The sequence below is a fragment of the Notothenia coriiceps genome, unplaced genomic scaffold (genome assembly GCF_000735185.1).
Source record: "Notothenia coriiceps isolate Sejong01 unplaced genomic scaffold, NC01 NC01_scaffold00008313, whole genome shotgun sequence".
NCBI classification, from domain to species: domain Eukaryota; kingdom Metazoa; phylum Chordata; class Actinopteri; order Perciformes; family Nototheniidae; genus Notothenia; species Notothenia coriiceps.
The window spans coordinates 4038-16113 of NW_011341014.1; the positions used below are offsets into that span (position 1 = coordinate 4038).

At 40.9% G+C, this 12076-nt stretch overlaps 2 protein-coding genes across 2 annotated transcripts in view; one reads left to right on the plus strand and one right to left on the minus strand.

Moving 5' to 3' along the window:
• LOC104944527 (atlastin-2-like) overlaps positions 1-4980 on the plus strand; it is a gene marked incomplete at its 5' end in the record, with an annotated part of 8366 nt that extends 3386 nt beyond the window's left edge. The window contains 2 exons of the mRNA XM_010770071.1: positions 406-837; positions 2890-4980. Coding sequence (XP_010768373.1) covers positions 406-837; positions 2890-3009 — 552 coding nt within the window. The remainder of the gene's footprint in view (positions 1-405; positions 838-2889) is intronic.
• Positions 4981-6060: 1080 nt separating this feature from the next.
• LOC104944528 (equilibrative nucleoside transporter 1) overlaps positions 6061-12076 on the minus strand; it is a 14686-nt gene continuing 8670 nt past the window's right edge. The window contains exons 10-13 of the mRNA XM_010770072.1: positions 11514-11643; positions 10740-10825; positions 7877-8076; positions 6061-7655 (exon numbers count right to left, since the gene is read on the minus strand). Coding sequence (XP_010768374.1) covers positions 7544-7655; positions 7877-8076; positions 10740-10825; positions 11514-11643 — 528 coding nt within the window. The 3' untranslated portion in view covers positions 6061-7543. The remainder of the gene's footprint in view (positions 7656-7876; positions 8077-10739; positions 10826-11513; positions 11644-12076) is intronic.

The following is a 12076-nucleotide window of genomic DNA, read 5'->3' on the forward strand; positions in this document are numbered from 1 at the left end:
CCACACCCCCTACAGGCACTGTGCATTCCTCCATCACATGCACAGATGAGTAATATTTAACTCAACATTCCTGTTTTCGTTCTTCAATGAAACAAATAATTGTTCAATAAAATAATTAAAACTTGTTCTGTTCTACTTGTAAAAAAAAATTTTTTAAAAATTAAAAGAAATCTGTTGAAATGTCATGTTTTTTGTTTAATTTTGCATCGAATATTTCCAAAATTCCCCAGCTTACCAGAAACTTTCCGCCCCTTTGAAACCCTACTTGCTTGTAAAGCGCTTTGAGCACCAGGAAAAGCGCTATATAAATCAAATGTATTATTATTATTATTATAATATAATGTCTAATAAAAATGGATTCTCTTCCTCTCATGTTGGTCACACTTTACTCCTCTGTCCCGTCAGGTCTGCGGTGGGGACAAGCCGTACCTCGCCCCAACAGACCTGGAGCGTTTCCACGTGGACTTTCGCGAGCACTCGGTGCGTCACTTCCGCTCCGTGAAGAAAATGGGCGGCGAGGAGTTCTGCCAGCGCTACCAGAACCAGCTGGAGGGCGAGCTGGACCAGACCTTCTCCAACTTCACCAAGCACAACGACGGCAAGAACATCTTCTACACGGCACGCACGCCCGCCACGCTCTTCGCCGTCATGTTTGTCACCTACCTGGTCTCCGGGGTGACGGGCTTCATCGGCCTCAGCACCTTGGCGGCGCTGGCTAACCTGGCGATGGGCGTGGCGCTGCTGTCGCTGTGCGCCTGGGCGTACGTGAAGTACAGCGGAGAGTTCAGGGAGGTGGGGACGCTGATAGACCTGGTGGCAGAGACCCTCTGGGAACAGGTGGGTCATCTCTCTCTGTGTGTGTGTGTGTGTGTGTGTGTGTGTGTGTGTGTGTGTGTGTGTGTGTGTGTGTGTGTGTGTGTGTGTGTGTGTGTGTGGTAAGGATAATCTGTTGCGGGAAATAATGTTATTTCTAATGAACAATTTGATGGCGTTTTTTGTAATAGTTGCTTTAACTTTAAGCTTGAACTAGGTAACTGACTAAAGGGAAGCTGTAACATGTTGGGCATGTTAGCTTGGTAAAACAGATACAATTATCAACCAGTTATAAAAAAAATGGTTTTGAAAAGGTTTTTTTTATTCATTTTGTTAGTCTACCAGAGAGCAGTGGTTTATTTTTCAACTGTACATGTGACACTTGATACATATAGATATATATTCCAGTTGAAGTAATCCCTATCAGAAAGGTTTGTTTGAGTTCAAATACAAATATTAGATTTGTATTACTATAAGAATGTATCAAATATAAGCCTTTTTTTAAAGCGGGTGAAATTTAATATATTTAAAATGTGTTTTATTTGCTTTTGTTCTTGGTTAGATTTTCCCTGAATTGTCCCTGGTTGACCTTTTTATTGCTAGGTTTCTAGACTTAGAAACAAGAATCCTCTCACGTTTAATTGTCTTTTTTCCACTCCATGTTTACGATCGTCTTAACATCCATCTCACAAACTTGAAAACACCTTCCAGCGGTCCCTCCTCATTTACACTCTGTCATTCCCTACTTTTATTTTTCAGTTTTTACCCTCAGACTTCACTCAGGAGGATATGAAGTGTGTTTGTCTTCTGTTTTGTGTTTCATGAATGTTTTGAGGTTCACAACAAACCCCTCCCTCTCGTTTCCTCTGACTCTCCCCCCTTCCTCTGCTTTGTGTCTCTTCCTCCCTCCCTTGTTTACAGAAGACCCTCAGAAAGGTGAGAGGTGTCACTTCCTGTTTCTCTGATCCTCTGCCCGTCGTTCCAAACATCCTGCCTCCTTTCCTTTCTCCCCCTCCTTCTCCCTCTGTTCTTTTCACTTGTTTGGTTCAACATCTCCCAAGTGTTCTCAAGTCTTTCTTCTTTTCCCCTTTTAATATTCACATCTTCACATATTTTACTCATTTTTATTGAACTTTTTTTCTTTTTTTAAATTGACTTTTTTACTGCATGCAATATTCTGACTTTTTTTAAAATGATTTTTATCACATACTATACTATATGTTTTTATTTATAAGATTCTGTAGTAAGATAATTATTAAAATGTTTTATGACTTACTATTCTAAAACATTTTTAGAAATATTATTATATTACTGAATATTATTTCTACTATTAACTTTTTAGAATTTGTTTCTGCAGTCCTTATTAGACTCTCCCCATTCTGCTCCCGTATCTTCCTCCTCCTGCTGCTCCAGTGTGTTTCCTCCCGTCTCTCTTGTTCCTCGTTGTAACCCCCCCCCCCGCTCCTCCCTGCTCTCTCTCAGGTGTTTTCCAAACTCTTGGAGCCCGTAAAGAGCCGCCTGGCGTGGCCCGTCTCTCTCCTCTCTTCCCTCCCATCAGGAGCCTCGCTAGGACTCAGAGCTCTGTCTCCTCTCAACAACAACAACTACAAGAAGAGGATCTAGCTGCCGGACACATTTACACTCTGTTAAACTTCTTATGGAAACTCCTGCAGTTTGCTGGCGTCTTTTTGCATATTATTCAGTCAAATGGTGCTGGACTCTTAAGCTTTAACCCCTGGACGTCCTCTGAGCTTCACTGAATGTAACTGCGACAGGCAAAGCCCATCTCAAAGAAAGGAAGCCTGCCAAAACGGTTTTTAATAATCTTTACTGTTATTTTCCGTTGAGATTTTCTTCAGTTACGTTGTGAGTCCTGGGTTGTTGTTTTTTTGTTTTCTGTGGTCTCCAAGTTGGACGCTACACCTTGTTTCCCTTCATTTATTTCACTTTCATCTTTTTTTCTTCCCAAATCTTTAATTTCACTTTCTTTGTCCCCTTTTTAAGACTGTTTTCTGGACACTTTTAATGATGTATTCTCACACAAACTCCCTCCCTCTCTCTCCTCCTCTCCTGCAGGTTTTGAAGCCGCTCAGTGAACATTATATGGAAGACACCGTCAGACAGACGGTGGTTAACTCTATCAAAGCCAGTTTCACAGAATCGGGCTCGCAGCACACAAAGTTAAAGACTCACTGACGCTCTTCCTCCTCCTCCTCCTCATCTCCCCCGCCATGTGCACAACCCACTCGCTCAATGTGATCAAACCTAGAACTGTGGAACTAGTTCAACACCAAAGCTGACTCTCTTTTAGCCCCTTCCCCAAAAAGTCCTCCATCATCTCATCGCTGCCACCGTCTCTATTTGCTGGACCTGATGCTCTCTGTCTGCTCTACATCGCCCCCCAGTGCCTCAGAGCAGACGCTGCACCTTTAATATTAAGAGGACCGAGCAGAGAATCCTCTCGCCAAATCAGGACCTGAAGGCATCTCCTCCGGTGTGCCATGCTGTATTCAGAATTGAGCTGTAATTCAGGGAAAACTGACAACGCCGTGGGCAGCTGTAATCAACAAACGGATGCAAAATGAAACGTTTTTGTGCATTTAATCATTTTTGTTGTCTTACAGGCGAGAGCTCGATTTACTCCATTCTGTTTATTAACGCATCCTACAAGCACAAGTAACTTAGCGACTAATAATGAGCTGACTGACGTGTGCATTTTATTATTTGATTCAGTAAAATCAGGAAACAGATTTTATTGATTCTGCATAAGTGGAAGTAAATGTAAAGTCATGTTATGTACAATCTAGAGAGGCATGAACAGTCATGTCTGTCCTCAGAAGAGTGCACAAATGAAACAAAGCTCTTTATTACTTAATTTGACTTATAAGTACTTCCGGTTGCTTCTGTCTCTCTTTCTCTATTTTCTGATTGTAATCCTGAAGAGAACTGTAGGAAGCTGCGAGCCGCTCAGCTGATTTTGACGTGTTTTTAATTGTAGGACTGACGTGTTTTATCTGGCCTTTAGTGTCCCGCAGCGGACCGCCAGTGTTTGACTCTGCATGGTGTTAGGAGCTACTCTGTCGTAGCGCTAAACTAGCTAAGAGCTTTTAGGCTGCCAGGGAGTACCGACATGTTGAACCATTTCATGAAAGCTGCACTAGCTCTAAATGTTTCTCGTTGCATTTTAAGGACTTTGAAGCCTTTCTTTTACTTCCAGGGAGTTAAATAAATATATTTTGGATAATATGCTTATTTGCTTCCCTGTCACAGTTAGGTGTGATTATTGAAGCTGCTTATATGTTGGATTGAAAATAAAACTGCAGCCAAAAGCTAATGCTGTTAGCTTAACAGGGTGAAACTTTCGAAATTAAATAAATTGGCCTGTACCAGCACATCCAAAGCTCGACAATCCACAATATATGTCCTGTCAGTTGAATTTACCATTTTAAATGTGTTAAGTAAGCTTTTAGATGTGTTGGTTGACCATGTTTTACTTCTTTCTTTTGAGCATGCTAGCCGTTTCACCTTAATGCTAAGCTAACTAGCTGCAGTTTCACATTTACCTGACAGACACAAGACTAGTATCAATCTTCTCATGTTACTCAGGAACAAAGTGATGAGTTTATACTGCAAACATTGTGAACTATTCCTGTAACCGACGAGTTAAGATTGTATCCACTGCCTTTGTCTCGCCTTCTGGAGTCGGATGAATATTTCGACTTCAACAATACTGATAAAAATAGACCTGGACCCATCTTTATTTCTGACTTCTTTCTCAGCGCTTTTCGTTGATTCCATCCACATTTCTGTACAGTCTCTCTCTTTCTGTGATCACATAGTACAAATCGGGCATGTATATGTTGGATTAAATATTTAAATAAACTTTGTATACATTTTATAGTTAAATCAGTTGAATCAGAATGGCTGTTTTTTCCTTGATCAACCTAACACCAGTCTGTGGTTTAAGATGGATAAGTTGCTGCTGTAGTCGGGTTTACATAGTTTATCTCCTTTTCGTGAGGGCGGTGTGAATATTTGGATTCTGATAGGAAAATGTTTTGATTGTGGCGAGTGGCTCGGAGACAATGTCTGTCTGCCTTTTAAAGATGTCTCCGGTAATTTATTTTTGAATAAAATGTTTACCTTAAGAATAAATCATCAATTGGGTCCTTTGCGTCTTTTCTTTTTAGGAAATGATTACATGTGAACAAAATGACAGAACATATTTTTTTCTTCAACGTCACTCAGGAACACAAGTTTAAAGACTTTTGTTTTATATCAAGTTCTAAACACATGTCATCTGAACACTAAGCATCCTCTGTGTCTGTAAGGGGTTGAAGGTATATACATAGTCCTTGGGTAATTAAGATGTTTTTACTCTTGATACCAGCAACATACTTCATTTCTGGTGTTTATAGGGTATAATTAGGAAGAAAGTGGCCGTTTCTCAATCGCGAGGATGCTTTGTCGACTGTTCCGAGTCACTTGCTTCAGAAGCTAGGCAAGAATCCTTCCTAGCATTCGGAAAACGAACAGTGGAACAGGCTAAAAAGTGTTCAGGTGTGCGTCATATGAGAGGCCCCGCCTTACATTTTCCGCCACAAATTTGGGGAAATTGGTCCGTGCGCAAAGCATTGTGGGGATTTGAAGGACGCGAAGTCTACCCATGTGCAGCCTCGAAATTACCCCCAAACCAAGGACGCGGCCTCGGTGGAATTCCAAGTATGCTGGAGATTGGAACAGTCCTTCGGCGGCACTCGATGACGTAGCATCCTTGAAATATTGGCTAGGAAGCCAGTTTCCTCGAGATGGAGAAACGGCCAGTCTTAATGCAAGTGGAAACTTAACTTAATTTCAAATGTTTAAGCAATTAAGAAAAACTAACATCTTAAAGTTTGCCACTTCTTATGTATCCATTTCAAAATGTAAAATTCTTACATTTTAGAGCAGTTATATCTGAACAGGGTCAAGAGTTCCTTTATCAGTGCCGTTGTGCCAAAAGTCACTGAGATTTTAAATCTTTCGGTGACTAACACCAAGACGTCTCTCTGGAAAGTTAACTTCATTACTCAGTCACATGCAGAGGAGCGCCGTAAATGTACACTGCAGATTCAAGTCAATTAAGTCTAGATACGTTTGAGTCCAGTTGTTTCATGAATATTGGCAACAACCAGATCACCTTTAATCTAATGATCGGCTGAATGTTGAGCAGTGCATTTCCGTAAATGACCAACAGGAGGAGCCAGATTCTTAAAAATACAATTTTATTTTATCACAGAACTTTTTTAAGCTGCAAATATGATCAACATTTTCTGATCCATGACTCCCATACAAACTACAACACACAGTACGGAAGAACAGACCAACGTTGTGCTTTTAAACAAACAGGCAGTTAGCATGTATACAGCTGGTATTACTGCATGAATAATATCGTGTACAACTAAAGCAGACTTAAAAAAAGAAAGAAAAGCATCAAAAAGGCCACAAATATATAACACTGATAGGCACCTCCCAATTCATGAGAACAAAACTCACTCAAAGAGCCGAGTGGTAAAGTTTGAACAGAATACTAAAAACTACTACTGATACAAAACGTATCTTACATGGAAAGAAAGCCAACTAATGACATAAAAAAAAATCCTCCTTATCTCACTCACAAATGGCACATTTCACATCTTTGACGGCTGCATATTTCTCTTTTTGCTCCATTCTAAAATACATTGTGGCAAATGTCGTTTAACAGGAAGACACAGTAGCAGTATGAATGTCATCCTGTGGGCTGAAACATGTGTTTTGAGATAAACCAAATTGACCCACGCTGGTGCGTCTTCATCTAAATCTACAAACAGACAGTCAGCACTCTCTAAGACAATGAGTACTCAGCAGTTAGTGGCTCAGATTGTGGATTAAAACCTCGTCTTCAGGATTTATTCTGTGATTACATTCATCGAGAATGTGCTTATTCTTAAATAGGAAGTTTACGGACTAAGGTGACACTGAAAGCAGCGGTTTGCACACGGCACGTTAATGAGCCGTTTGATGGGTCTAACCTCCCTTCAAAGTTCATAATTTCCCCGTGTCTTCATGTATTTGGTTTGATCAAAGTTAAAAAGCTGCAACAGTACAGAGTGAAGTCATTTAAAAAAAATTAGCGTTAAGGATCACAGTTTACAAACTTAGGGTAAAATGTACTGGTTTAAGCAGACTATCCGAACACCAGAATCTAAGAGCCTCATTTATAAAAATGTTGGGACTTTTTTTGCACAACATCATAAGTTCATGTGATTTCTAAAGTACGTGACTGACCATAACACATTTTTATGAATCAGGCTCTAGGCGCTTCATGTACAGTCTTCATCACCTGCCTGGGATTTGTCTTATCTTGGAAAACTAAAAAACATCTACATGACGAGTCCGCTACAACTGATCTACTACACTTTTGGTTTTTGTCAAGTTGCCCTCTGAACTTCAATTCATCTCAGAGGAACAACCTGTTTGATAAATGGCATAGAGTTTTCACGCTGTGCTGCTGAGTTGGAAGACGTATATTCAGTGACATGTTCAGCTTATATTGGATGAGTCTCTACTGTACATCGGAGAAGACCGAGGGCCTCTAGTCTTCACGTCTGCCATCTCCTCTCAGTCAGAGGCTGTTGGCGGGTGAAGACAGGCAGTGTTTGAGGGGGGGGGGTCGTCTAATCTATGTCTAATGAGGGGTCTTCTGGAGCTCTTAGACCAAGGCCCTGAAAGCAAAGGAGACACCAGCGCCCAGCGCCAAGCCCAGGGACAGGAAGAAGGCCATGATGGCCCCCGCCGTCTCCGCCTCATGCTGTGGGACCTTCCTGCACGGAGACAAAGGGGGGACAGATCCATTAGGGAGGAGAGGTTCACCGTTAGAGACAAGGGATCGTTCAACATCATGGGAAATATAAATATATAAGGAGTTAGAAGACTTTCACTGATTTACTGGACGCAATCTTATCGTCCAATCAGAAGAAAGAATCTGCCAGGACTAATATAATCCCGTCTCAATGTAGGAGTTTTGACACAGAGTAGTTCTTACTTGGGTCCGAAGCACATGCAGAGGCTGGCCAGGTATCCGTTGGAGAAGGCGAAGAAGATCATGAAGAAGATGTACCAGGCGTCGTGGGCGAACAGCACGGGGAGGAAGTTACGAGGCTGGACGTTACACAGCATGAAGAGAGGGATGAAGACGATCCTCAGACCCACCAGGACGGGGAGCCACCTGCTGTCTTTCCCCGGCTGCAGAGAGAGAAACACTAACATCAGCCACAGGGACAGACGACTGAGACATCATTTAGGGTGTTTCTATGTCCTGCAGACACTGATGTAGAGTATATGTGTTAGTGTAGGGCAGTGTTTCTCAAAGTGTGTTCCGCGAGCACCCCCTAGTGGTCCGTGAGTATATTAGTAAAATGTCACATATAATTGTATTTATTTAAGTCTTCCGCACTCTCGCGGGAATATCTCCGCAATGGGGCAAGCTTAAGTTTCACTTTTGATTGCATGATATAGCCCAGCGCAACACCTTCGCCACACATGTTGCCGCTTGTTTGTACCATTTTCAGGCCATTTGTAATCTGTTCTAGAAAAACGATGTGTTTTTTTTTAGATTTCAAGAAGCGTATAAAACAAACAATGGATATCTTTTATGAACATTTATCCATGCTGGAAGTAGATTTAGATGTGTTAGGAGTTAGATAGAGATTCTTATCTAATATGTGCATCCAATGAAGCATTACATGAAGAGGCTGTTGTTGGGGCTGCAAAACGTTTTTTTATTTTTGTTTTGTAGGCAGACCATGCAGGCCAGGTCGATGGTCACCAAGGTTCATGTTTTAATAGCATTTTTACAACAACAAAAAGCCCATGCGAGCCTAACAAGTGAAAAAATGGCTTAGACCTCAGAGTTAAACTTGGGTATGCGACCATAGTTTTACTGTATTTTGTTTTGAAAATCCACAGCGGAGGTTTGTGTCGTACTACACGCGGTGTATTTTGCATTTCTCTCAGTAGGCGTGCCAACCACGATCTGAGAAGTCTGTTGGCTCGGACATAAATTCCGTAATAAATGTAGTCTACATTTCATAAGAGGTGTAAAACCTGAGAGCATTTTTAAATCGCATTTGAACTAAATGCTTATATAATCTGTAGTTGTATTTGTATTGTTGATTTAATGTGTGAACGAGGCGATATAGAGAAGGTTAAGCTGTCTTTATTAGCCTGTAATTTGTTATAAACTGTTGGAGTGGTAAGCAGGCCATTTGTTGAGTTAGGTGGTCCGCGAGTGTTTTTTTATTGGTTAAGTGGTCCTTGGTATGACAAAGTTTGAGAAACACTGGTGTAGGGTGATTCGAAAAGCAAAAACGGGCTCAAATTGCAGTTTGTTTTTGGACATTTTTTCAGAATTGTATTTTACCAACAGTACTAAATTGTCATCCCTTTAAGAGTAATTGAGAGTTAGAGCAAAAGGAACAAAGATTGTACTTATCGCCCAATCCTAATGTCTGCACAAACAGATTACTCAGGGTGCTTTAAGGACAGAAAAGGTATGAAGTAGTTAAGATCATTTTCGGGGCGTTTTGCTTTTGCCTCTATGTGATAGGACAGCTGAGGATAGTCAGTAACACTGGAAGGAGAGAGGGGAAGAGATGCATGATGCAGCACAGGGTCACGGCTGAATTTATTCCCAGCCATACATGAAGCGCCCACTCTACCAGGTGTGCTCCCAAGACCCCACTGTGGGTGTCTTTCCCCAAGTCCTTATAAATTGTCCTTGTGACCTTTTCCTTTGAGGTCAAGGAAATATGGTTAGAAAACAACACATGAAGAAGCTGTCTTCGCTTTTCCACTGCAGCCTTGGAGCCACTAAGCACCAACGGGATCCTGGTCAGTGTAATGATAGTAAATGCACTCACATGGTCTCGGAGCAGCTGACTGCAGCTATCTGACTGCACTCATGACAAGCTGCATTCCTGTGCAGGTCAGATGGAGTAACTCACTGTACAGAATTTGTTTATTCAATTCTGGTTACTCCCTCAGGAGCGCAGGAAATTTGACTTGTCAATTTAGAATTGAATGTTTAGACAACACATTTAAATTGAGGCCAAACAAGACATTGGTTACCAAGTAGTGATGGAGAGAGCTGTGGTAAAAACCTATAATCATTTATAAAAGGCAGCATCAAAATACAAATGTATGATAACAGAAACAATGCCCAGTGTGTCAGGCTTCTTATCTAAAGCTGCCAGCGTTCATTCAGCTGTTCAGGTAACAGGGGGAAAACCTTCAAAAAGACCAGTCTCTCTACTCAGATCCTAAAACCACTTCCTTTTAAGCACTTTTCCCCAAAATAAACCTCTGATCTCAGCACAACAAAACTATTCTCCTTCATTTCCTAGTGACTGATGTTTTTACAGTCTCGAACTCAGTGATTTATTTGTGAGTAAACATTAAATGCAGCCAAAGGCTTCTACTAAAGTGTCTGTTGTCCAGAGCACCACTCTCCCGCTAGACATCAGCACATCACACTAAATATTTTGATATGGTCATTCAAAAAGGACTCTAAAGCAAATGTGTGTGAGTGCTGTATATCAATGGATTTGTTGGCCGGACTTGGTGAGGAGGCAGAGTCTATGCTTACTACCTGTATATCTACAAATGGGTAGTGTTCTGGTGGTATTTTTACAGTTGTAAGTAGCAGCATAGATAAGGTAACTTTAAGACCTTGTGAGACTGAGACTAAGCTAATTTGGGACAAGTTTCTATATCAATGTTCTGCCTGAATATATCCCCTAAACTTGCACAAATTAGTTACGTCCGAGCTTGAGAACTGATAGATTCCAAGGAGGGAGTCCAAAGCTCCAAAGAGGGTTTCAGTCAGTGATTGTGGAGTTGTTACTGACCCACATACAGACGGCCGTCAGACTCCTGCCGGCCCAGTCCATCAGGTTGAAAAGGAGGAAACACGACACGGGGATGAAGTAAGTTTCTGAAAAGGGACAAAAACAAACCAGCTGTTGTCAACAACAATCCTGCAGATGTATTTGCTTGAGACAAAAACCTCAGTGGGATTAAAAGCTGGAGTTAAAAAACCTAATGGGGTCAGTCAGCATTGCTTCCCAGAAGTCACAGAACAGAAAGCAGCCGTAGAAACATCTCAAAATACTTTTAAACTTTGTTCTGCTTCGACTCCGGGGCGTGTGAATCCAAGCAGACAAACGCTTACTGTGCTCAAAGCTGAAACTGTTTGAGGGCTACATTGCTAACTAAAGAATATACTAAAGTGATTCCAGAGTTCCTAAAGGCTGCTCTCATATTAATGAACTCTTTGTCCTGTCTACTACAATTACAATTTAAACTACATGGATCTGCAATGACAGTAAAAGTCTAATTTAGGGGAGACAAATGAGCAGAAAAAGATCCAGGTCAGTCCATACTAATTTAGAGTTACCTCCAATTTTCTCACAATATCCTCAGAAAAGATAAGACATTATTGCCCCATAAACACACGCTTACTGTCTGAGGTGAGGAGTTACATATCTTCAGATTTTCTTGTAAGGAAATGTTGGCTGATAACGTACTCAGATAAATGCCATCCCTCTCAAATGTCAGATTATCAGCGTGAGTGGCTCAGTAGCTCCTGCAGCTTTGTACAGATGTCAGAGATGGAGACTCACCCCAGACTCCTCCATTTGCCACCGTCGTCTTGACCTCCACTGTGACAGCCGGGAATGTTCCAATGGTGACGGTGAAGATGAAGCACACGGACAAAGCCATCACCCAGATCTGAAAGAACAGCAACAAATGTTATGGAATTATATTTGATTGTCTTTTTGTTTTCCACTGAGACAGACGTGTTGTTAGGCCTGTCACGATAAATAATTTTGTTGGACGATAAATGTTCGTGGAAATTATTGCGATAAACGATAATATTGTCGGCACCATTGTAAGACCATTTTAGACCACTGACATACTGATAATATATCATAATAATTCTAGTACATCCTTTCAAACAGAACTTTTTATTGAACATTCAACATTGCAAATGAAATGTGAAATAATATTAAAATATATAAATGATATATAATAAATAAAACAAATTAATTAAATTAATTAAATCACACACAACCAAAACAATAAATTAAATCGACTCAGGCTGGAAACAGAGCTCTATATATTTATATTATATTATATATATATACACACACATTGTCTCACAAGCAAAATAAAACCTCCTTAA